The 25,173-nt window shown below is 42.2% G+C and overlaps 3 protein-coding genes and 1 long non-coding RNA gene across 8 annotated transcripts in view; 3 read left to right on the top strand and 1 right to left on the bottom strand.

Moving 5' to 3' along the window:
* Positions 1-1,259: 1,259 nt before the first annotated feature.
* On the top strand, positions 1,260-11,140 carry LOC148370806 (glycogen synthase kinase-3 beta-like). 3 transcript variants are annotated; one of them, XM_088328574.1, is made up of 11 exons: positions 1,260-1,674; positions 3,483-3,568; positions 3,632-3,733; positions 4,400-4,483; positions 4,567-4,674; positions 4,749-4,879; positions 5,664-5,868; positions 5,944-6,039; positions 7,797-7,983; positions 8,048-8,131; positions 9,526-11,140. In XM_088328574.1, the coding sequence occupies exons 1-11, from the start codon at positions 1,494-1,496 to the stop codon at positions 9,585-9,587; spliced, it is 1,326 nt and encodes a 441-aa protein (XP_088184700.1). In that variant the 5' UTR covers positions 1,260-1,493; the 3' UTR covers positions 9,588-11,140. The 3 variants fall into 3 exon arrangements, with proteins under 3 accessions (XP_088184700.1, XP_088184699.1, XP_088184701.1); XM_088328573.1 differs by having other exon boundaries at positions 1,274-1,674; positions 4,564-4,674; XM_088328575.1 differs by lacking the exon at positions 1,260-1,674 and adding an exon at positions 3,197-3,276 and having other exon boundaries at positions 4,564-4,674.
* Positions 11,141-12,424: 1,284 nt separating this feature from the next.
* LOC148370807 (zinc finger protein 516-like) overlaps positions 12,425-25,173 on the bottom strand; it is a 28,546-nt gene continuing 15,797 nt past the window's right edge. For both annotated transcript variants that reach the window (XM_088328579.1, XM_088328580.1), the window contains 4 exons: positions 19,055-20,079; positions 14,091-15,059; positions 13,474-13,538; positions 12,425-13,046 (listed from right to left, as the gene is read on the bottom strand). In XM_088328579.1, coding sequence (XP_088184705.1) covers positions 12,996-13,046; positions 13,474-13,538; positions 14,091-15,059; positions 19,055-20,000 — 2,031 coding nt within the window. In that variant the 5' untranslated portion in view covers positions 20,001-20,079 and the 3' untranslated portion in view covers positions 12,425-12,995. The remainder of the gene's footprint in view (positions 13,047-13,473; positions 13,539-14,090; positions 15,060-19,054; positions 20,080-25,173) is intronic.
* LOC148370808 (relaxin-3 receptor 2-like) overlaps positions 14,752-25,173 on the top strand; it is a 40,286-nt gene continuing 29,864 nt past the window's right edge. Inside the window, exon 1 of one of the 2 annotated variants that reach the window (XM_088328581.1) lies at positions 14,752-14,777. In XM_088328581.1, coding sequence (XP_088184707.1) covers positions 14,760-14,777 — 18 coding nt within the window. In that variant the 5' untranslated portion in view covers positions 14,752-14,759. The remainder of the gene's footprint in view (positions 14,778-25,173) is intronic. The other variant, XM_088328582.1, reaches the window with a different exon arrangement.
* Positions 21,655-23,389, top strand: LOC148370809 (uncharacterized). The gene is made up of 2 exons (XR_015849734.1): positions 21,655-22,157; positions 22,923-23,389. It is a non-coding gene; the product is annotated as an uncharacterized LOC148370809 (long non-coding RNA).

Below are 25,173 nucleotides of genomic sequence, written 5' to 3' on the forward strand. Positions count from 1 at the left end.
ATGTTGTTTTTTCTTCTCCCTTTAGCATCACTGCAAGGCTTTGGAGCCATTGAGAGTAAATATAGTACAAAAAGAAACAGTCTTGTAGTTCCAATCGTCGATAACAAGGTTTGTTGTTGACTTGTGTCTGATGTATTTAGCGATTCGTGTGCCTTCTTCGTATTTTATTTAATAGTAAGCTTTGGTTCCCTGGTTATATTTTTGCTTCTCCTTTGAGCATCACTGCAAGCTTTGGCACCAATCATTGATAAATACAGTACAAAAATACAGTAGTAAAGTTCAGATCATTTATCTGTTAAGGCCTTGCAACTAAGATCGGTTAATGGTTTGTGCCTTCTTTGTATTTCTTGATAACCATAGATATGAAGTTTGGGATTATCATTTAATCAATATTTAATCATTACAGTACAAAAAATACAGTATTGTATCGTCAAATCGAAGCATACAAGATTCTGAACTGAAGGAAGAAGAAAGGCATTGTGGGAGGTAATTCGGCCTATACGATATTGGCATTTTCAGAATGCCGTGATGCAGACCAAAAGCAGACTAGCATCTTATGTGATGTTGACCAATAGCAGACAGGCATCTTGGTAACTCATCATGTGCAAGTATTTGAGCATGTGAAATAGTTTGTATTTGAGGTAAATACTGTAACACCCTATTCCACACTGCAAAGTGAAAATGACATAAGGCCATATCCTAGGGGTCCACTGTATATTTAAATTATATATTTTTGTAATTAAAATATTGATGTTACAAAAAAGCGCAAACCCTACTCCGACTCGAATCAGCACATCTCTACAATTAATTCTGGTTCGTATGTTCAACTCGTTCACTTCGAGTTAACTCATTTTCAGTCCGTTTAATCAAAAAATTAGTTTATAGGGTTTATTGGCAGATAATCTAGTTTTCAAAAATATCGGTTATGATTTTTCAATAATATTTTTTTTGTTTTCTAAGTTGTTAATTATTTTTGGATAAGGTAATTTTAGTTGCTTTTGTCGGCCAGGGAAATGTATAAAAGGCTTTTTTAATCCTGAAATGGTCTTTTGTACTGTTGGGACTACATTTCCCAAGTTGCTTTGAGTGAACTCTGACTGTCTAGCGACAGCTAAGCTACCTAGCTGTTGCTGGAGCGGCAATTTTCGGCGTCACTTGCTAATTAACCATACAATTATTGCATTTTTTTTAAATATAAGTTTATCTTTGTCGATTGAACCTTTCAGAGAAAGATTTTAAAAACATTTCAGATGGGAAATAGGGCCACAGACCCGGCGGGACTACATTTCCCGTGCTGCTTTGTGGGCACTGTTTCTGGCTGTCTAGCAACAGCTAAGCGAGCCCCGCCAGAGACAGCAGCCGGGGCGGCAGTGGCCATTCTCGGCGTGACTACCCACACAATTACTTCAACGTCTGGGGATTCTTTGTCGCCTTTGAAGAGGAAAATAAAAAAGACGAGTGGGGGGAGACAACCGTGAGCCCCGTGCAAAGATATGAGCGGCAGCGGGCGGCCCAGGACCAGCTCGTTTGCTGAGCCGCCAGGACTACCGGGAGCCGCCGTCGCCACCACGCCCGCTGGATCAGCCGCTGCCGTGGGGAGCAGCACAGGAAAGTCCGGGGTCCCGCAGGCCTCCGGAAGTAGCTTGTCGGGATGCTCGAACCTCAAGATCGCCAGTAGGAAATCTTTACAGTTTTCATCTTATCGACCCCATCTGTTCGTAATTTAACGTTTTGTACCATTCGACACAGTTAATACACTTTTCCTGACTTTTCACCCCATTTTATTTGAAACTCGTCCTTGCTAGTTAACATGCTAACATTAGCCACTTTTTTTTGTACGCTAGGAGCTAACCGCCCAGTCTCTTTTCGCGTGAAAACGTCGCGAATTCGTCATACTATTCGCTCTTTTACGCGTTTTAGGTTCGAACAATGACGTCTCATCGAGCATTGACTCACAACGACGACTGTAGCCCAAGTGGCTACAGCTTGAGACGGTCATTGTTCGCTACCTAGTCCGCATGCCGGTGACTTGCATCGTCGCCGGGGGTCTTTGGTGGAGTTACCCGCTTGCAAGGTCACTTAAGCGGGTTTTGTAAAAAAAAAAAAAATAAGGGGAGACGTGATCTGAGGCTCCCGATCGACATTTGGGTGTTAGCTGCCTGCATAGCCAAATGACAATCATAAAAGGCGTTATTATCATTTAAATGTCAAGCACAGCGTTTAAAACGCTTCCCAAGATTGCATTTTGAGTATGATGGATTGAGCTTGGCCGCAGATTAACCCAGTTTGCAGGGAAGAATGATGTGCTGTGACATTTTTGCGTCCCGAGCAAAAAGAAAAAAACAATTAGGCTTGCAACGAATTTGGGGTTATGTTGCCCAAATATGAAGGTGACTTGACATCCCTTGGGTGATTTATTTCCCCATCGTCTATCTCAGTATACAGGACTGTCTCAGAAAATTAGAATATTGTGATAAAGTTCTTTATGTTCTGTAATGCAATTAAAAAAACAAAAATGTCATACATTATGGATTCATTACACATCAACTGAACTATTTCAAGCCTTTTATTATTTGAATATTGCTGAATTTGGCTTACAGCTTAAGAAAACTCAAAAATCCTATCTCAAAATATTAGAATACTTCCTCAGACCAAGTAAAAAAATAATTTTATAACAGCAAAACTAAATCAAACATTTGAAAATGTCCATTGATGCACTCAGTACTTGGTTGGGAATCCTTTTGCACGGATTACTGCATCAATCCGGCGTGGCATGGAGGCAATCAGCCTGTGGCATTGCTGAGGTGTTATTGATGCCCAGGATGCTTCGATAGCGGCCTTCAGCTCATTTGCATTTGTAGGTCTGGTGTCTTTCATCTTCTTCTTAACTATTGGGGGGGGGTTCCTATGGCATTCACCTGCCAGTATAGACTTTTTTTAAGAGGAGGCTCTAGACCCATTTTTAATTTAGCTTTGAATTACTCATTTCTATTAAGTTTGACTTGTTCAACTAGGGCAGACCTGGGCACTCCGGTCCTGGAGGGCCATACGTCCTGCCAGATTTTGAAGTTTGCTCTTCTTTAACTCAGGTGATACAAATTATAACCTCGTTAGCAAGCTAGCAAGTGCTCGTTAACGATATTGGTGATTGGAATCACCTGTATTGGATCAGAGAAACCTCAAAAATCATGCAGAACATATGGCCCTCCAGGACCGGAGTGCCCAGGTCTGAACTAGGGTGTGATTAAGCATCCCTCATGTCTCCTTCCTCACATGGTTAGTCTGTGCCTTGTCATGATTATATTATTAATTTGTTTTGATTTAATTTTAAATATTGTGTCGTATGTTTTTGTGTATTTAGTGTTATAGGTTGTTGCGTGGGGAAAAGGGAAGGGATTTTATTGTCTTGTTGTGCGCAGAATGTTTTTAGACAGCCCTTTTCAGGCAATTGCTTTACGAATGTATTTCATTCGGTTTCTCAGGAGACAGCGTCAAATTGACGACGGTGGTGGCTACACCGGGTCAGGGCCCGGACCGCCCGCAAGAAGTGTCCTACACAGACATCAAGGTGAGACAAAATAGTGTTGTAGAAGAACTTCCCCCTGACGTGACAATTGCGACCTTTTTCCAGGTGATCGGCAACGGCTCTTTCGGGGTGGTCTACCAGGCACGCCTCTTTGACAGCCAGGAGATGGTGGCCATCAAGAAAGTTCTTCAGGACAAGAGGTTTAAGGTGCGGCATTAAAAATAATCCAGCCCAGGGGTGTCAGACAGGGACCGCGAGACAACGTTTAGAGAGGCACAAGCTGTAGTGTTAAATATGTCTGGGCGATGTCCCCAAAGCCAGGCGCTACTCAAAGACACTAGCTTTATTTATTTCTCTCTCTCTTTTGTATCTTTCTTTTTTCCGTCTCCCTTTCCATTTTTTAATTCTTTTTCTGTCTTTATCTCCTTTGAATTCTGTTTCTATATTTCTTTTGTCACTTCTTATCACTTTCTTTCCCTCTTTATTTCTCTCTCTCATTCCCACCTTCTTTGTCCTTCTCTCTTGCTCTCTTCCACTCTCTCAATCAGTTTCCTTCTTCATCCCTTTTTTTTTCCCATCCTTTTATGTTTTCTGTCTCCTGTTTTCTTTCTTTTTCTCTTCTTTCTGTTTCTCCTTGTATTGTCTTTTTTTCTCTCAGATTTTTTTTTCCTTTTCTATTTCTTTCTCTTTTTCTCCCTTTCTCTCTCTTGGTCATCTTCACCTTTTCCCATCTTTCTGTCTCTTTAATCTACCAGTCCCTTGGAGAGCTTTTTTTCCACTATGTCGCCGCCTATGCTCAAATGAGTTTGACACCCCTGATACAACAAAGGTTGTTTGACTTTTTTCCTTTTTCTTTCTGTGATGGGCCAATAGAATCGCGAGCTCCAGATCATGAGAAAGTTGGACCACTGCAACATTGTCAAACTACGTTACTTCTTTTACTCCAGCGGAGAGAAGGTCAACTATTTGTTTTGTTTTGGGTTTTTTGCACTTCTCACCCAAATATGTCGCCCGCTCACTGACGTTCTCTCCACTAGAAGGATGAAGTCTACCTCAACTTAGTGCTGGACTTTGTCCCCGAGACGGTCTACAGGGTGGCACGTCATTTCAACAAGAACAAGAGCATCATTCCCATCATCTACGTTAAGGTAGCGTTCCTGCCGCGGCTGTGAGGCCCACCCATGGGCCTGCTCCTCAACATTTATTTGGTGGCTTTTGGTAGGTGTACATGTACCAGCTCTTCCGAAGTTTGGCCTACATCCACTCGCAAGGTGTGTGTCATCGCGACATTAAGCCACAGAACCTGCTGGTGGACCCCGAGACCGCCATCCTCAAGCTGTGTGACTTCGGCAGGTGAGCGGCTCGAGTCTGGCTCGCATCCGAGGGTGCAAACAATACTAGTTGGCTTTATGGTCTACTTACCCACGACCTTGAGATCTGACGTGAATTTGTCCTGAGGTGGCGATTGTCGTGTAGCGGGGGAAGAATAACCTAATGGTAATAAACTATTGTGTTCCCGACCCCGGTACCCCAGATATAAACATTACAGTATCAAAATAATATATAGTAATTACTGTTTGTGTTACATAAGATTAAATACAATTTCAAACAAATATAAACGGAAAGAAAAAATGATGCCGAAAGCGAAGAAGACGGCAGATTGAAATCACGAGTGATTTTGATAAAACCTACAGTGGTTTGTGGATTGTCTCCTTATTGTGGGACATAGTTTTCACCTCTTCGTGATGCAAACCAATAGCAGATCAGCATCTTGTTTGACGTTGACCAATAGAAGGCAGGCATCTTCCTAATGCAAGTAAATATCCACGAATACCACAAAGTGGGAATTTTTCAAGTGTTTGGGCCGTTGTGTAAATGCTGTAACGAGAGTTTAAAAAGCCCCAACATATTATAACGTGAAACCATTGTAAGTTCCGGACACTGTAACCTACCCCAGGTTACAAACTGTACTTGGGTCAATTAGTTTTTGTCAATTCGATGCAAAGCCCCCCAAATTAAGTTCATAAATGAAATGAACATAACAAAATTGCGAGTTTTCACTTTTGAGTGCGAGTTTAGCTTCTTTGGCAGAAATACAATGGGGTCGGTAATCGATTTGACGGTGTGCCCCCTTCAGTGCCAAGCAGCTCGTGCGCGGCGAACCCAACGTGTCGTACATCTGTTCGCGTTACTACCGGGCGCCCGAGCTCATTTTCGGCGCCACCGACTACACGGCCAACATCGACATCTGGTCGGCGGGGTGCGTGCTGGCAGAGCTGCTCCTCGGGCAACCCATCTTCCCCGGAGACAGCGGCGTCGACCAACTCGTGGAGATCATCAAGGTGAGAAAAGCCCGGGACGCGGGAGACCCCGGCATCGGGACCCCGTTGGCCACTCAAGCCGGCCCTCTTTTTCAGGTGCTCGGCACCCCGACCAGGGAACAGATCCGAGAGATGAACCCCAACTATACTGAATTCAAGTTCCCGCAGATCAAAGCTCATCCTTGGACCAAGGTGAGTCCGGCGAGTCATTCGCTTGCGCTGCACACGATTTAGTCACTCAAGATTTTCTGGAGGTACAGCTTGATCGCATTTGAATAGTTACGCTTCAGTGCCACTCAAGATTGATTTTGCACTGCTAAACACCAATTCTTTTACCAGTAAATATTGTAACATTGGTCGCTAAAACGAGTAAATTTGTCGTCTTGATCCCCTATTGGCCACAAATGCATATTGGTTTGTCATCGAGTCGATCCTTGATTGGCCAGCAACGCGCCTCCTTTTTTTGCGTCCGACCTCAAATGATTATAAATGAAAGTAGATCTGTTGTTGCTAAAAACCTTTATCGGTCATGAATGCAAATATAATTGCCGTGAGTTAGATCAATGAGTCACTAATGTGAATAAATGAGTTGTCACTCGATCTCACTCATCGCAGATCGTCCATCAGTTGTAAGTTTGTTCAAAGACATGCGATTGAATGTGTTCCGTTATTCAATGGTTGCGTGTTATTCTTGCCATGTAGATCCTTGTATGGTCACAATTGTGAATTACTGAATCCTCTGCACGACGAGGCGCACCGCAGGAAAATGGTCTTTTGTCATCCATTTTTTATATAAGGCGCACGGAATTCAAACGACCGTAAGACAGGGATCAGAATTTTCTGCGGATCCGCGGATTTCCGCTGTTTTTGAACCCCAAAGGCATTCCGACTTTTTCACTTTTTCTCTTGCGTAGCAAACAAATTCAAAATCCGACTGTCTCACTCTTTCCTTTATTGCTCTGGCGCACCCTGGCGACCGTTAGAAAAATTGGCCGCATTGTTGCTCAAGCTGCAGGGACTGAACTGTATTTGAACTTATCTTGCAGTATTTACAAAAAAATCAGTTATGTGGGCAAATTATTTTAATCTTCTAAAAATGTTACTTAAATGATAAATATAAGCATGGTTTTGGACAAGTAAATTGCCTAAAACCCAGGAGCTTGGGGGGGGGGGAGTTAGGCTCCGCCCTGCTTTATTCCTGGACCCTGGCTATTTCAGCTGAAAATGAAAATCTCCATTCTGATCCCTGGTAAGAGCTACTGTGTGGATAACGTGTGCGCATTTCATACATATTCGCTATATATTAGTGCAATGATTGCTGGGCTGAAAAATGCTGCCGACCAAAATTGCTAAACATTGTACGCAAGGGCAATTGAACCTGGGCCATGCTTTGGGAGTGTGCTGAATCCCAACCACTAGACTACTAGGGATATCGATGAAAAGGCATTCGATTTGATCCCATATCACACTATTAGTCATGGTACCAGTGACAAATGTTGGAGAATGGAGAAAACAAATCGCCCTGAAAGTTCTGTACGCTAAAAAAAAGGTAAATGACCTTAGGGTGTCTTTTATGATGATCTTTAGAGATGACTTTTTGATTTCTTCATTCTGGCTTTGTGAGTGAAAATAGTGTAGTCATGAGAAAATCGAACGCCTTTTGGTGAGTCATCTGGTTCACTGGTGGTCCCAGTGGTTAGGTTTCAAGGTCTCACCACTGCAACTTGGGTTCGATTCCAGACGCAAGCTATGTTTTGCAAGGTTTTTGAATGCGCAATCATCCGCACAAACGCGGTTATACCGTAAAACCTTTTGTAGTTGCACACATGAATATACTGTATGCACTTCTAATGTATCCACTGTGGAATACAAGGCGCACTGTGAAATTTTGGTGTGAGCCTTCTAGTCTGTAAAATGGATCCTGACGAAGGCACGCCGTGTCTTTGCAGGTGTTTAAGCCCCGAACGCCTCCAGAGGCCATCGCTTTGTGCTCTCGTCTTCTAGAATACACTCCCGCGTCCCGCCTGTCGCCGCTGGAGGCCTGCTCGCACACTTTCTTTGACGAACTGCGACAGCCCAACACCAGGTTGCCCAGCGGCCGAGATCTGCCCGCCCTCTTCAACTTTAGCACCGCAGGTACGAACGCCCGCAAAGCCGCCGTTCCAAATCCTGCGCCGCAATAAGTGTTTTTTGTCAGCAGAGTTGTCCATCCAACCTCAACTCAACTTCACGCTCGTCCCTCCGCACGCTCGCTCTCACGCTCACGCTGCCGCTTCCTCTCACGGTGAGTTGCTTTTTACCGTATTTTCGGCACTATTAGGCGCAACCCCCCAAAATAGGTTATTTTCATATATAGGAGGCATCGGGTCGCACAGAAAATCAGAAGGTAGAAGATCTGTGCATTGATTGGTCAGATCACAGTTGCATAACATTGGATGCAGCAGGGACCATGAGGCATACAGATGACACATGAACCTCGGTTCTCGACCATAATTTGTTCCAGAACCCTGTTCGAGAACTGATTTGTTCAATCACCGAAAATAATTTTTCCCATTAAAAATAATGTAAATCGTTTTAATCCGTTCCAACACTCTGAATGTTTAACGTAAACATGAAGCTAACCCAGGCTAAACGTACGTTCGTGTTATCGTAATCCGTACGGAAGATTACGCCAACATGAACGTGTAAAAATAAAAATTAAAACAAATCAGGTCGTTAACAAGTCATTTAGCACCCGGGTCTCCACAGCAAGTGGCTAGCGCTTCATTGGAAAGGGGGCTCCGTTCCAACACCCTGAATTTTGGGCTCAGTTCCAACACCCTGAATGTTCAACGTAATCATAAAGCTAACCCAGGCTAAATGTACGTTTGCGTTATCGTAATCTTCCGTACAATAGATTACACTAACATGAACGTGTAAAAATAAAAAAAAGAATAAAGAAAAGAATTATGAATAGGATTTCTTACCTTTGTGGTGGTCAGCAGAAGGCGCAGTCAAGATCAGACACTTGCACACCTTTCATATTTGTCTATTATGTCTTTCTTAAAGGCAATAGTTGTACGAACAACTTTTCTTTTTTCACCTGTCCTGTTTGCACCGACCTTCTTCAGAGGCATAGTTAGTGGCTAAAACACTTGGTACACCTATATTAAAAGCGAAAGCAAAACGAAACACGTCCGCACGTGATAACAGTTCTTCACGAGGGGTGGGGGCGATCTACACCCGTACGCCGCTCAGCATCGCACCCTAGCGTATGCACTCAGGCATTACTGGCGTTCTAACTCCGAATTTTTGATCGAACAGCGAAGCAAGAATTTCTCGAAATTTTTGGTCGAACTGAGAGGCGTTCGAAAACCGAGGTTCCACTGAACATGCTATCTCACCATTCAGCCATTCATAGTCAGAACCAAATTGTTGATGTCATTACTTGGTCGGGGCTGTGATCAAGCACTTACCATTGCTATCTGGTTTTCTATCTGTTGCCACCGTTGTTATGCCATTGTATTTAGCACTCAAATGTATTGACTGATCAATAGTTGTACAAATATGGTCACGTATGTTAAATTTGGTCTGCGAATAAGGCGCGTGTCCAATTTTCTAGCCAGTTTTGTGCCTTATGGTCCGGAAACGCAGCGACATTTTGATCTGGGTCCGAACCCAATTTTCTTCGTTCCGCAGACGGTACCGGGCCAGACCCCTCCCAGCTCGCTTCAGTACCCAGTTTGCTCAACAGCATATGAAGCAGCCAATCGTCTCTCTCGTCAGCCTGGCCAGCCCCGCCCCCCTCTCTTCATCTTTGGTTTTTGTACAGTAGGTGCATCCGTAAACACGACACACATAGTGAAGGTTTAATAGTGGGGGCTGGTCCTCTGTAATATGACCTTTTTATGTTCTTAGAGCAACCTAACTCATGACCTTTTGTTTTTATTTATTTGAACATAAGCGTTTCCTTTTTTTAGTTAGAAAATCAGAGCGTTCACTCAGAAAATGTTCCTTTTCTTTTTTTAATGATTGTAATTCTCTTCTGCCCTTTTTCTGGTGTATTTTCTTTGCAAGGAAATGTCCTTTTAGGGAATTCTGCCAAACACTTTTTCTTTCCGCTAATCGCCTCATTTCAAAAGACACGTAGCATATTTTCACACATAAGACGTATTGACTATAAGATGCATGGAATAAAATCCAAGATATTTTCATACAATTTATACTAAAAGTACGTAAGGTAATTTGGGGACGGGCCTCTTCTAAGCCTTTGGCTTCAAATTGTCATTCTGTTTTCTTTTCAGGTGATTTGTTCATTCTGTGATGTTGCAACATGACTGAAAAGAAAAAAGGATGGAGGAAAATAGAAAGTTTCACCACTAAAATTAATGAAATAGTCAGTGGATACCATTATCATATAACCGAAATCGTACGGCTCCAATTCCTAGTTTTCGATCTATAAAGTGCACCGGATCATAGGCTGCACTTTGAAATTTCTGGACGATTATAGTTTAGAGAATATGTTTTATACGTTCACTTGTTGAAATTATTCACAGCTAAAGTCATCTAAAAACTGCTTTCTGAATTTCTCCTCTTTTCTTGCCAAAAAGGTGATATTCCTTAATTGTTTTTTTTTTCCCTCCCCAGCCACAATCAATCTTTTTAACAATTCTTTTAACCTCTTCCGGCAGTCAATTCATTTGTAAATACAATAATCCCCCCACCCCCCATTCATTTGATCTGTGTCTTGCTTTTTTAAATTATATCGCAGAGGTGTTTCTATTTGCTGCCACATCTCGTGTCCATATGCTCGTGCTTGTAAATACACATATTGTGTCGCCATGTAAATAATTGCAAAGAAAAAATGGTTTTGTCTCGTTTGTCCGACGCGCTCTCTCCGTTTCTGATCCTGTAAAGTAGCCATCTTTGTAATATGTCCTGCAGGGGGCGCCAGTGGTAGCTAGGACGCTCCCTTGTGGCAACAGAGCAGCTTGTTTGTGAAATCTTCCTATTCCCGTGCAGTATTTGGGGGAGCGTTACTCAAGTTTTGTTGCACTATGTTTCGCGTAAGAACGTTTATGTAAGATGAGGATCATTTTATGTAAATGAGTAAGGATTTCTGTGCATTGTGGTCTGACGATGACGCTCAGTGGTTAAAAAAACGTGAAAATCTAAAAAGATCGGGGGGCAAAGTACGGTCTTGTTCTGATTTTGCCGATCTAAGGAGAACGTCAAAATTGGTTTGTCCTTGTTTTGTGTGCGCGCGTGTGTGTATGTGAATACATTTACTGTAATAAAGTGACGATGAATCTCATTTGTCAGCCTTTTTCCTTTTAGCACGATGGATTGGTTTTTGAATTGCTGATAAATCCCTCGATGAATGCTTAGTTGAAAATCGTACTAGTTTTTGAAAGCCTTTAACTCCAACTGCAGTTGAGAATGCAACTCTGAAATCCTAATTGGAACCCTGAGCTTGGCTGAAAACCCTACTGAGCAATTGAAACGAAAGTTGCGGTTTAAAACCCTACAATTCAATACAAAACCCTACTTTGAAACCCTTATTTAATTGATTAAAAACCCTACTTTTTTGAAACCCTAGCTTTAAAAGAAAACCCAACCTCTGAAAGCCCTCATTTGAACCCTAGGCTATACGAGAACGGGGGCTGCGCGATTAACCAAAATCTAATCGTATGACACCTTTTTTTTTTTAAGAGTTCGAGACAGCAACGCTAACAATTTCCCCCGGAAGAGGGCGCTGTTTATTTTAATGTAACCCCTCAAGATTTTAGGTGAATTTTACAGGGTTGTTATTCCAAGACGTATCTAAAGTAGATTGAATGCTGTTGAACCGTTTGGAGAATCTGGACAGTTGTGGTCTCTTGAAGGGAACCATTCTCAAGTGTCCCCATCTAAAATAATCACTGCGAGTGCTACTCGCATTTAGTTATCCGAATTAGAACACAGCCGCTTTTTTTTTTTTTTTTCCCAATCGCATGCAAGATGAGTGTAGCATGGGATGGAAAACAGCTGGGCCAATACCATGAAGCCTTACTTGGTCCCAGGTCAAAGTTGATCACTATCTGATCAACTAAACATCAGTACATTTTCGAAGGGTAAATCTAGTGTCTGACTAATGACATTAAACAGATACGTCTGATGGTTCTGTCACTGTATTAACCCTTAACTGCCCCATGGGTTGTTATTCTTCAAAATAATGAAATGCAATACAGTTGACATATTCCAGTTGTTCCTAATAAATATTTAAACCCCACATTGGCTTACTACTTGGAAACCCTTATTGAACCAGAGTTTTTGGTGAAAATTGTACTTTAACTCTTACCCCAAACCTAAAGTCTACATTGAATCCAGAGCTTTAGCCCAAAACCCTAATCGGAAACCTGGGTTTAGTTGAAAACCCTACTTTGAAAGTCTAATCCCTACCCCTAACTCAAAACCTTAAGACTGGATTGAAACCTTAGCCGCAGTTTGAAACCTTAGCTATAGCACAAAACCCTACTTTGAAACCCTAATAGTAATTGTTCGAACCCAATTTTGTTTAGAGGCCACTGTATTTACTGACAAGTTTTCACAACCCGACTCGACAAAGCTTTTTATTATTTTTCTTTTAAGCTAAAATGATCAAGTACTAAAACCTTTCCAATTCCACTTGGAATAAACAAATTAAATTTAGACTACCATGTACAAAATAATAATAAATCGGTACCCGTCACATCACATATTCGATGGCTTCTGGTATTAACACAAATGACAAAACTACAAATATAAACACGCTTAATAAAATCGCAAAGACAAAAAACAAAATAAAAATCCATTTGAGATTAAAAATGATCATTATAAATGAAACTTTAGATTCCATTTTTGAAAAAAAAAAAAAAAAAAATGCAAATTGACATCCAAATGAATCCTACTTTGCATTTTTTCCCTAAAGACGTGCTGCTGTTTTGGTCAGCGTCAGTTCTTTTTATGCTTTCCCGGGAGACTACTTGATCTTTTCACTGTTACTTTAAAGAGTGGACCTTTAACAATATTAGGTTCTGTGAATGAAAAAAAGAGGCATATAAAAGAAAAACTTGTAAAATTCAAAGAACGTTGTTTTGATGGTCACATTTTGGCTCTCTTGAGACTCCCGTGGGACGCCCGTGGGGTCTTCACGTCCCTTTATTTAAGGAGCCCGATGTGGAAGTGGAGCGGTTGGTTACCTGTGGGAACATAGTACACAAATTAGTTATTAATGAACACTTATTAGTCAAAAAGTATTAGTCAAAAAGATGCTTTTTTCCCCAAGAGTTCTTTTCAAAATAAAACAAGCTAACGGCACTTTCTATGATGTTAAGTTTAGCCTATTCAGTAGTACAAGAAAGGAGATACTGTGGGATGAAAATAATGTGTTTTTCTTGTGCGTCTCTTGACAAAAAATGAAACTGCTGTAACAGAAAGCCTCCACTAGAGGGCACTGCAACCTCACATACAGAACACTGAGAAATGACTTGAGCTTTGACTGCTAGTACAGTATACTTTGGTTGAAACTTTGTTTTGCATTACTGAAATTAAAAAATGGATGATAAAATATAGCACCCCGCGCACACACAAAATACTTGAAACAAATGAACAGTAACGTAAACTCACTTGTTTGGAAGCTTCAGAGGAGGAACAAACTTCATTTGCCAAGTCTCCATTGATACGCATCACGGCTGCAAAAGACAGCAACAAATATGTGAGATCATCAATGATCCGAAAGACCTAAAGCAATCCAAAAGATCCAAAATGTACAAAGAGATGGTTAACAAATTTAAAAAATGATAAACGTACAGAGAGAGTTCATAAACAATTAAAAAACTAAAAAAGAATCCAGGGGATCAAAAACGATCCAAGTGATCATAATCATTTTGACAGATCATAAACGAAGCAAAAATTTGAGGAAAAAACCCATCCTTCTCCTGAGTCCTAACAATTTACATCTGAAAATTTGGGTTCGCTTTGGACATTGTCCCTCAATTTAAATTAATTGGTCGGGCTTGTTCGGGATATAGCAGAGTGGCTGATTCGGGCTGGCATGATTTTACCTTTAAAGAAGCCAAGAGATCATGAAAAACCTGGGAGTTCATACACAATAGAGATCATAATTAACCCTAGATGCAAAGGAGCATGAATGATCTGAGTATTTATAAACTAACTGTACGATCATAAATGATCAAAGAGATCATAAACAATCAGCAGTGGCTTTGTGTGAGGGCGTAACCGACCTTGCGGGTCCATCCTGGGGTCCACAAAGCCCCAGTGCTGGTAAAGGGCAGCCAGCTGGTGGGGGCCGGTAGTCTTGAGGAGGCCGACCAAGTCCAAGTCTGGGGACGGGTCCACGGCGCCGGTATCACTCTTGGCCCGGGCGTAAAGCAGCGAGTCCAAGTAGGCCCGGTGACCCCACATGTTCATGGCGCCCCAAAAGTCGGCCCCCTTGGGACCGGAAGTCTGAATCCTCGGGGGCTGGCGCCGGTCCGAGTGGACCCCCGTACTGTTGCCGTGGCTCAACACGAAGCCCAGCCCCTCCTTGGGGAACGCCCCTTCTGTCGAGGTTCTTCCAGATGAAGGCTTCTGCTCCGATTTGGGTTTAAAACGGGAATCCAAAGTTCTGGCGTCCTTGGCCGGTGGCCTGGACTTGACGCTCGACGGGGGCTTCCCGCCGCTTCCCGCCGGCCCTCGTGTGCGCTGGCTCCTAGGTGCCGGTAACGTGGGGCAGTCTTTCCCTTCCAGGAAGGGCGGGGGGCCCGTGCGCCTCCACCGGGAGGTCTTGGCCCCCCGGAGGTTGTTGGCGCAGGGGGCCCACTTGGGGGCAGCCGAGCTGCCGCTGCCCACCCTATGCGAAAGCCGCTGGTGGATCCAAAGCACTTCCGGATAGGAGGAGGCGTGGGAACAAAATGGACACCGAAGCCTCAGTAAGTCCTCTTTGTTCTTTAACGTTTTATTAGACGCCGAGACCGACAAATTAAGAATTTCGCAGTGATCCTCTGCGTTCTCAGTTTTCATGTCGAACTCCCCAGGCAAACCAGGGAAGGGGTTCCAATATGGCTGACATAGCAGCGCACTCTTTTTCCTGAGGTAGTCCACGTAACGGGACGCCTTGGCGCCACTCTGGTCCACCGGCGGGCTTTTGTTGCCATCCCGGGGCTGCGAGTCCACATGAGAACGGAGTAAAGACGGGTCAGCAGGCTTTTCATCTAGGGTGGGAGGAAAAACTGGGAATTAGGAAATGATATACGCTCATGATCAATGCAGAAATGATACAGAAAAAGACAGTAAATAATTAACTCATTCAATGCTATAACATGAATACGTTTTCAGAATTTGTCCCCGAGTGTCAAAACATAAAAACATTAACAAAATCAAAGGGTTTGGCAGAGTATCAAGCGTCTGTGAAGATTTCAGTATGAAAAAAAATCTCTATTAGATGGGAAGAGTGGCTTTGATCAGGTCTTTGAAACCCAACTCCCTAGTTTTGCTATCTGTATCCAGCGATTGAAAGTGTGCAGGCGGCCCATACGGTATGTAAGCGTAAAGAAGCAGTGCGGAGAGAAAAGCAAAGATATTGTACAGACAGCAAACGCTTCAACAGGGATTTGTTTTCTCTATAAAGATGACGAACCATACTGCCATGTAAATATTATGATTTTATTATTTTAGTAATTATCCTACTATTCTTTTTTTAATCTTATTTTAAGTCTTAAACCCAAACAGTGCCATAATGTATGAATATATTTTTGGAAGCATTCTCCCAGAGTGCCGAAACAAGTCAAGTCAAGTTTATTTGTGACGCCCTTAATCTCAAAGGGCTGCACAGACCACAGATTATTGCAAACCAAAGACTGATCTAAAACCTCCATGAGGGCAAGGAAAAACTCAAAAACCTGAACATGAGGAAATTGCATTTCTTGTTTTAATATTAAAAAAAAACTTTTATAAAGGGTTTGGCGCTGCTCATCATTAAGTATCAATAATTTCAAGAATGATTTCAGTAAGAAAAATCCCTATTAGAGGGAAAGAGTGGCTTTGATCAGAGCTTTGTCCACACATAAAGGAAGCCCCCACTACCTAGTTTTGCTTTCGATTGAGAGTTTGAGATTGGCGATTGGCCACTTACGACCCTATGATAAATTTTTAATTGGCACACGGTCTCTGTCATATAAATATTATTTGGCCCGCCAGTAATGTTCGCCACAGTATAAATAATTTTGTGCGAAGTAAGTAATACAATGTAATTTCACCAGATGATGGCAATAGCCCTTAGCCCTTGCCCTTGCTTTCTTTGAGGATTTTAGCCTATCCTATTTCTGACATGGCGACTGTAAATGAAAAAAAATTGACTGTGAGGGCCGCCACTTCCAGGACAAGTGGAAATTGTAATATTTCTTTCACCGAGATCCGGAAAACAACTGCTTCTTCCTAATTGCCGAGAGACTTTGACTGTTTTCAGACAATATAATATCAAGAAGCACAGTCAGACGAAAAATGCTCTCTACAAAAAGCTAACTGGAAACGCACGCTGTGAAAAGGTGAAGCAACCGGAAGCTGACGGTTAAAGCAATATTTTTTCACGAGGCCCTGCGGCACAAATGAAAATGCTACAAATGTGAGTCAAGAGGTGGCGACGCTCATCGCCAAGCACTGCGAACCTTTCACAGAGGGTGAAGTTATCAAAGACTGTTCAAAGAATGCCGGGATGAGTAGTCGACCCTCACACATTTTCAGCTTACTAAATCTGGCCAGCTTTCTGAAAAGTTTGAACACCGCTGGCATGGCGGTACCCAAGTTACCGTAGTGAAGCAGTAGGGTAGAAAAGCGAATATATGGATGAGGACAGACAGGCTCTTCAAAAGAGCTTTTTCTTTGCAAAAAAAAAAAAAAAAAGACAAAGTCCCTTCATCATTGTCGGGGCAGAGAGGGATCACATTTCATGCACGTCAGCAGGATCGCGATCCTATGGTGAATGAAACATTGGGCGCTGAAAATTTCTTGCAAAGTTCATGCAGTGTTCATGCTTGAAGTTCAGTGTTCTTGAAATAAAATGTCCTTTTTCTGTAGGCATAAAATCTAGCCAGCTCTCAAAATTGAGGGGTTCGAAATTGCTCATTAAAAAGCGAATTAAGTCAAAGTTACAGTCCATGAAGGTAAAAATACATGGGTTCCCCTGACGCTGTGTTCTAAATGTGGTATTTTGAAGTCAATGTCGAAGTGGAACGAAGTTGAGTAAAGTCGGTAGAGTTTTTCAAGAACCGGCTTCTTCGGCTAAGCTCACTCAAAAGAACCGTCTCTTTCCCTATAAACGGCCAAATATCATGTAAAATTGTGCACAAAATGAAGGGGGGGAAATGGAAGAAAAAAAAATAATAGTACCAAAATGAAAAAGTAGTGAAAAGCTGAGAAAAAAACGGAGAAAAAAGGAGAAAAAGAGAAAAAAAAGAGCAGGACAAATTCAGAAAAAAGCCAGAAGAAAGAAGCAAATAAAGGGAAAAAAGGTAATAGAGAACAAAACAGCAAGAAAAAAAGTAACATCTAGAAAATTATTTTTTGAAAAAGGAATTTTAAAAAAGGAGAAAAAAACAGGGAAAAAGAGGAAAGTTTGTGTTGCATTCAAATAATTTCAAACTATATCAAGTTAATCTTGTTGCCAACATTGTACTTCCACTAAAAAATGTAATTAAATACAGTTCTGTATCGTGCAACCAACTAAATAAGCCCCCCAAAATGTTAGTGTTATGCGACAAAAGATACCAGGAATAAAAGAAATGGAAATCTTGTGAGAGAATTGTAAAAACAAATGACGTTTGTAGGCCCTGCAACCTATGCTATCGTACATGGGACAATTCATTCAAAAGTGAAAAATAATGTTGCATTGCCGGAAACTCAGCAAAATGTAAAGTGATGTCAAGTTTTGGACATGTATGATAATGATTTAGTTGCCACACTTGGGGTTGCTGTTGCTCACTGTTGTTTCAAGCGTTGCTCACCGACTTTGTGTGAACGCTCAGACCCGTGGAAAATTAGAGGGAACATTGACTGGAGGTATCACAAATGCAAAAAAGCACCAAGATGCTGGTTGAAATGCGTCAATTTCATATGAAGACTTTTTCTCAGATGTTTTCTTGGAAACAAATATTTCTAAGAAACTTAGCAATGTTCAACTGTTGTTTACTAAGCAAGGGTGAACGATAGACACATACTTGTTTTCGTAATGAAAGATGAGTTGAAGCTTACTTTTGATAAGTCCCATACTAACTCGATTTTCTGTGGGCCTTCAAGAACGAGTCAAAATGGGCTCTTCCCATTTGAGAGAAACATCTGACATCAAATAAGTTTTTGGAGGTAGTCTTACAGTCTTCATTTTACCTGTGAAAAGTGATGGGTCCCGGGGACTCGCATGCTCAAAAATCTATGGGTCCCCAAAATTTAGTGTGCTCCATGCCCTTACAAATTGTCGTATTTTCCCTTACAAAATACAAAAAAGATCTTTTTTTTTTCTTCAAACATGTTTATTTATGTAGTTTAACATGTTATATTGTACATGTGTTTCTGTATATCATATATATTGTTTTGTTGTGAGACACTGAGTTGCTCAACATGAATGAGGTTTATTATAAAAAAAAGTTCAAAAATGAAGTCGCTTGGACGTTCACTGTAGAAGGAAAAAGTACATGCAAATATAAAGAAGTAGAAAGATACATTTTCTTTTTCAAATGATTAATTCATTTTCTGCATTAAATTATTGTTGGTAATATACTGATTAATAGGGATCACCACAAACCTGTCATTTTTCATTTTCTCCTTTTATACTTCCTTTTTTTCTTAACTTCTTTATACAACATAATCATTCGTAATATAATGCATCAAAGCAAGTGAGCCGTTTGAGAGCCGGCTCTCTTTAACGAGTTGAGACAAAAAAGACGCTTCTCTAAAAAGAGACGGACTTTTACTGCACAACCCGAACTCGAGATCGGCGTGCAGACAAAAACTCGAACCGCGAGACCAAAACAACAATGGCGGATCTGCCTGACGAAAAGTTTGGAGTGCGGTCAATCTTTATTAAAAATGAAAATGCCAATTTTGTGTCAAAAAAGTTGCGTCCCAGGGAGGCACATTCATTTAACGCGATGCGTCCCCAGCAAAAATAATGCGTCTAGGATGCAGGGACGCGGGCAAACGAGAACACTGGTCTTACCTTCCTTCTCCTGCGACCTCCTGGCGCTCTCCTCTTTATTTCGATTCTGGAGCGCCTCGTAGAAGGCCTGCCCGAGTCCATTGAGCAGGACGCGCTCTTTCCTCGGCTCAGCCCCCCCACTCTCATTTTTCCTTTTCTTGCCGTCGCCCGGCTTCTTTTTCTTGTCCGTCTTGACGGGGACGTACTGGCCTTTCCCCGTGTCGGACGCCACCTCGGCCTTGGCGAGTCTCTCCTCCCAGCCGAGGCATTTGTCTGTGCTCTCCACCAGGCGCCCCCTGGTGGCCAGCTGCCACGCCTGGTAGCTGCAGACGGGATCCAACTCCGGGATTTTTTGACCCAAGTCGACGTGAATTTGGGCTTCCTTGCGGGTGAGGCCGAGGCTTTCCAAGAAAACGGTCTTGGTCACTGGCGCGGGTGGGAGATCTTGCGTCGAAGCGCTGTTTTTGTGCAACCTTTGGTGAAGGCGCAGGGTTTTGTCATCGGAGAAGAAGTGACCACAGCCAGCGCAGAGGCGGTAGAGGCACACTTGGTTGGCATGGGTGGTAGTGTCCTGCGGCACGCCGTTGATGGTGGCGGGGGGCTGGTTCCGCGTCGGCGTTTTGATCCGGTGGATGCGCATGTGGCTCTCTAGGAAGACTTCCTGGCGGAAGCGACGACCGCATACGCGGCAGGAGAATAGGTCCGGATTCTTTTTCTTGCCGGGTTTCTCATCGGCGTGTGCCAAGAGGCCGAGTTTGTGGCTGCGCACGTGCGCCTTGAGGCTTCCCTTCTGCGCCGTGCGATGTTGGCAGTACGGGCATTTGTAGGGCTTGTCGCGAGTGTGGCGCCGCATGTGTTGGGACAGCGAGCTGAGGAGGGGGAAGCTGCGGCCACATACGCCGCAAGCGTGGCCTGAGGCACCCTCTTCCCACGCCTCAGGGCTGGTGGGCACAGCCGAGGCCTCCATCAGAAGCGGGGGGCGGGGCTAACCGGAATTTGGGTCGTTGGCAGAAAATTTAAGAAGCATCACGCCATCGGGCGTTAACCTGAAACACAAGGTGATTAAAACAAAATAAATTAAGATTTTGAATATATATATTCAATCATTGTTTTTTTTAATGATTGTGAATTTCATTATTAATTTATCGTTGCTGCCATTTCCAAATGTTCAGTGTTTCCTATACATGGAAAGAATCTGGCGGGTCACCAGGGCTTAATGGTCCTGCCGGAGTCTCAAAAAGGTGTTTTATTAAATAGACAGTGTGTAATATTTAATGCCTCTTAGTGATACCAAAAAACTTTCATCCAGTAAAAACGAAAACATTGATATACCGTATTTTCTGCACTATAGGGCGCACCGGGTTATAGGGCGCGCCCCCAAAAAATAGTTTTTGGTCCTATATCTTCCATAGATAAGGCGCACCGGATTATAAGGCGCTACAATGGGAACGTCGACAAAACAGTCAGATGATTCAGTCAAACTGATTACCCCCTAAACATCCCCAAAGCTTGCAAAGAAGTAAATACGTGTCGTAGACACGTGCGGATGCAGTGTCCGTACGATGTCACTCAATTGCATCATTTCAAATATCATTCGGAAGGTTAAAGTCTTGGGATTCAAGAAATGCCACCCATTCCTTAGTTTCTATTTTCTTTTTCCCTCGCAACTTTACTGTGCATATGACAATAAACACTTGGAATTGAGTTTAATTCACTCAACTCATCACAGCAACATCAAGATCGTTCTAAAACAAGATACCGGGAAAATATAAAGCCGCATAGCTCACCTAAGTTCTCACATTCAATAATGATACGCAATCATGGTCTTCTTACAACCGTGAGTGAAGTAAATCCAGGAGAGTAAAATGTTTACAAATACAGACTAATGAAACATGTTTCTTTATGGCGTAGTTTAGCAAGCTTGCTATTCAGTCAGTTTTTTCGGCCAATTGCAGGGTTTGTTTTGGCCCTCTAGCCTATCCGAGGCTCCGAATAACATCAGCCAATAGCGATCGATTTAACGGATGATTGACACATCTTTTTCGGCCAATTGCAGGGTTTGTTTCGGCCCTCTAGTCAATCCGAGGCTCCGAATAACTTTAGCCAATAGCGATCGATTCAAATGATGATTGACACATTGGTTAGCCAATGAAACACCGGTATATAAATCCTAGCATACACCGCGGACTACTCCACGTTTTGGGGAAAAGCGAGTCGGCGGCTGTTGCGTTAGTTGCGAGACCTTGCGATTTAATATTAAGCCATATATAAGGCGCACTGTATTATAAGGCGCATGGTTAGCTTTTGAAAAAAATTAAGACATAGTGCGGAAAATACGGTAAATAATGGACGAAAATACATCAACCATTATACCAATGTTAACTTTTATTTAAAAAAATAAATAAATAAATTCATAGATAGAGAAAATTGTATTTCTTTTACACCCAGGAATCCAATTTTAAATTTGCTTGTCTCGCATTCTGCTGCCACGCTGTGCTGTGTATCACAGGCCCTCTCTCGTCCCGGACAACAACTTTAAAAAAAAAAAGATTTTATATACATATATACACATGCATATATATATAATAATAATAATAATAATTTCCTTGTATTGTCATTCTTCAGAACGAAATGTCGATTGCACCTGACCCGTTGTAGCGAGCCGATGCAGCCGCAGCCAACATAGGGCGCCGCCGACCACTTTTTAAGTCTTAGGAATGACTCGGCCGGGGCGCGAACCACCGACCTCCCAGTCTCAAAGCGGGCGCCTTACCATCATATACATACATACACACATATACTGGACTGTCTCAGAAAATTAGAATATTGTGATAAAGTTCTTTATTTTCTGTAATGCAATTAAAAAAACAAAAATGTCTAAGGCTGCGTCCCATTCTTCGCACTTTCACTCGCTATGTGCCCTAGTCACTCGGTTTGCGCGTTCACGTGAAAATGGGGTGTGTCCCGATACTCTCAAGACCGAGGCAGAAGTGCCCTCAAACCATGTCGTAACCACTTCAAGACCGAGGGGGCTCTCGACCTCACTTGGCAGCGAAGTGACTACCCAGAAGGCTTTACGAATTCTCAATATCAACAAACATGCCCGAAAAGGAACCGCACAAATGTAAGTAGTTTTCCACAACCACGCATGTATTTGCAACAAAATGTATTGAGATATCTTAGTTAGACGTAAATGCAATAGAAAATCGTATTTTCGCGTTAAAACACGAACATTGCAAAATCGCTACTTTACGAAGTGCACTAATCTACCAAGGGAGCTGGCAAAAAAAAAATATTCACGCTACAAACTGTAAAGTAGGATAACTGTGCAGAAAATCACGGTTCAGCCCATCCCTGTTTTTATCTTAAACGAGTCGTGCTTTTACATCTACTGTACATGGCCAGTCGCTAAAGGAGCATAGTCAGAATACCGTTCTGGACATAAGCGCTTGTTTACTGCACACAATTTCGGGTGTCGTGTTTTATTTACAATATGATTCTTTCATGTGAGATCAGAATGCATTAGTTTTCATCATGCATTATGAGTAATGTCTCCGAATTTCACGTGGAAATACAGTTGAAACAAACTACTATCACATAGTCCACTGCCTTCTCTGTAAACACATATTAAGTAAACTAATTACCTTCTCAAAATGTTGTCCAAATGTGGAGACAATTCTAAAGCATATGTGATGCTGGCCAATAGAAGGCTCATACAGCCATAAGAATAACATGTCAATTTTGTGTATCTATTCACTATCAAATAATTATCCAGAACACATCCTATAATTTCCTGTCTCACATCAACTTGTTGAGCATCCTATACACAGTTGTTTTTGTACAATACATCAGCATTAAGTAATTCTTGTTTTTTCCACCCAACCTAAAGGCCACTGTAGAACGTCCCGTGGAAGAGCTGGTCACCATCACAGCTACCACGCCATCCACACCACCGGGCACGTCGTTGGCACCTTCTAATCCGGCGCCAAACCCCAAATCACCCAGAAAAAAAGAAGCACGATACACTCCTTGACTTTTTGAAAGTGGAGTCTGCCGGAGTGAGGAAAAGGCTCGAAGAAACTGTGGCCAAAACTGAGCGGTTCCTGTCCTTTTTGGGAAGCTCGTGGACAAATTTCCAGAACAGTGACATCTCTGCAATGTTTCCCTTTGTTTTATAAAAGGAAAATATTTTTTTTTTTATTAAGAACTCAATGAAGTTCCAGTTTGTGTTTTCCAGCTTCATGGAAGTATTGGTATATTTTTGTTAAAATTTGTGACACATTATTTATTTACTATTATGTATTTTGGCCCAATGTGAGTTTGTTTTTCTGAAAGTAAACTATTATTTAAGCTGGAGTGATTTGTAGTTGTTTTCTGTCCAACAGTCACATAGTTCACACACAGTATCTCACATCATTATGAAATAAACCACCAAGGTGTTACTCAAAATGAAGATGTTTATTGAATAGTAATGCAGAAAAGCACATAATGCAAATGTGGGTCTGACTTAAAGAGCCTAAAATATGGCTTTTGGGCAATTTATTCCATATTAACTGTGGACAATTCTTTGTACGGTGGACCTGGGAACCCTGAAGACCCGTGACACCACACGGTAGGACAGAGCGTGGGCCAGCCAGTACACGTAGATCAGGACCTCCAGCCACGGCCCTGTTCCCTCTTTAGCAGCTCCTGCAGGGCCCACATAACCTTCTTGCTCAACCTTAAGTCCTGAATGAGTTCTGACTCCACATCCAACCATAAGCACAGGATGGGAACATTCCTGTCCGACCTGTCCACGCTTATGGGACAGCCACTCTGGAACACAATAGATAACAAACAATTTAGACATAAATGTGGGCATAGAAAAGAAAAAGACCGCTTTAACTGTGATGTAAGCATCATGAAAAAATGTTGAAATGACCTTTTTTATATCCAATGATAACTCTTTTGAATTAAATTCCTTATGAACTAAGGTTTTTGGGTCGTACAGGGAAGTTTGGTGACGATATTATGTCAGCTTAAGGGTCAGGTGGACTGTTCTTGTGTTTGTTTACTTTTCGTCATGTCACACATTCAAGACCCCTACTATATGTCATAAAATGGCATTAAGATACTAATAAGTAGATTGCCATTTATGTCTACACAAACATAGGGTATTATGTGAACGTGCATTGTATGTTAACTCTTACTGTATTTGACCGAACGGGTCATTTTTTTTAATGAGTGTACGTACCTTGTAAAGATGAATCAGCACTACATAGCGCCGAAGCTGTCTTCAGTATAGCACATTTCTCCTCCGTTGATTGGAGACACGGAAAAGATGATGAGCTTTTAGGCAATCGGTAATAACACAGCTGTAGCGGGCGTTTTTAACGTTGCACGAACTCTCCAACTGACACACTACAGGTTGAGACTCGAGTTGTTTACATGTGACGTAGGCCTTTACGTCACAAAGGTCTACAGCCAATTAATATTACCGCCATCTCCTGGACAGGGGTGGAACCTTGCAAGTCTTGTCCAAACCATCTCCACTTTGCACTCCACTCGCGGAGGGCACTCTATCGAGGGACCTCACTGGAGGGTTCTCAGGGCCGAGTGAGAGAAATGGGATTGGGCCATACATTCTGGATTCATGACACATCAACTGAACTATTTCAAGCCTTTTATTATTTTAATATTGCTGAATTTGGCTTACAGCTTAAGAAAACTCAAAAATCCTATCTCAAAATATTAGAATATCATGAAAAAGTATACAAGTAGGCTATTCAACTAATCACCTGAATCATCTAATTAACTCTAAACACCTTGCGAGGGTTTCCTGAGCCTTAAAAACACTCAGCTTGGTTCAGTAAACTAAATCACAAATATGGGGAAAACTGCTGATCTGTCTGCTGTCCAGAGGACCATCATTGATACCCTCCATCAGGAGGGTAAGACACAAAAAGAAATTTCTCAAAGAGCAGGCTCAAAGCATATCCACAAAAAGTCTGTTGGAAGGGAAAAATGTGGCCGGAAACGCTGCACAACCAAGAGAGATGACCGCAGCCTTAACAAAATTGTGACGAAGAGCCGCTTCCAGAATTTGGGGGAGCTTCAAAGACAGTGGGCTGAAGCTGGAGTCCAGGTATCAAAAGCCACAG

Source organism: Urocampus carinirostris, chromosome 2, assembly GCF_059441175.1.
Source record: "Urocampus carinirostris isolate Australia breed hairy pipefish chromosome 2, RoL_Ucar_1.0, whole genome shotgun sequence".
Lineage (NCBI taxonomy): Eukaryota > Metazoa > Chordata > Actinopteri > Syngnathiformes > Syngnathidae > Urocampus > Urocampus carinirostris.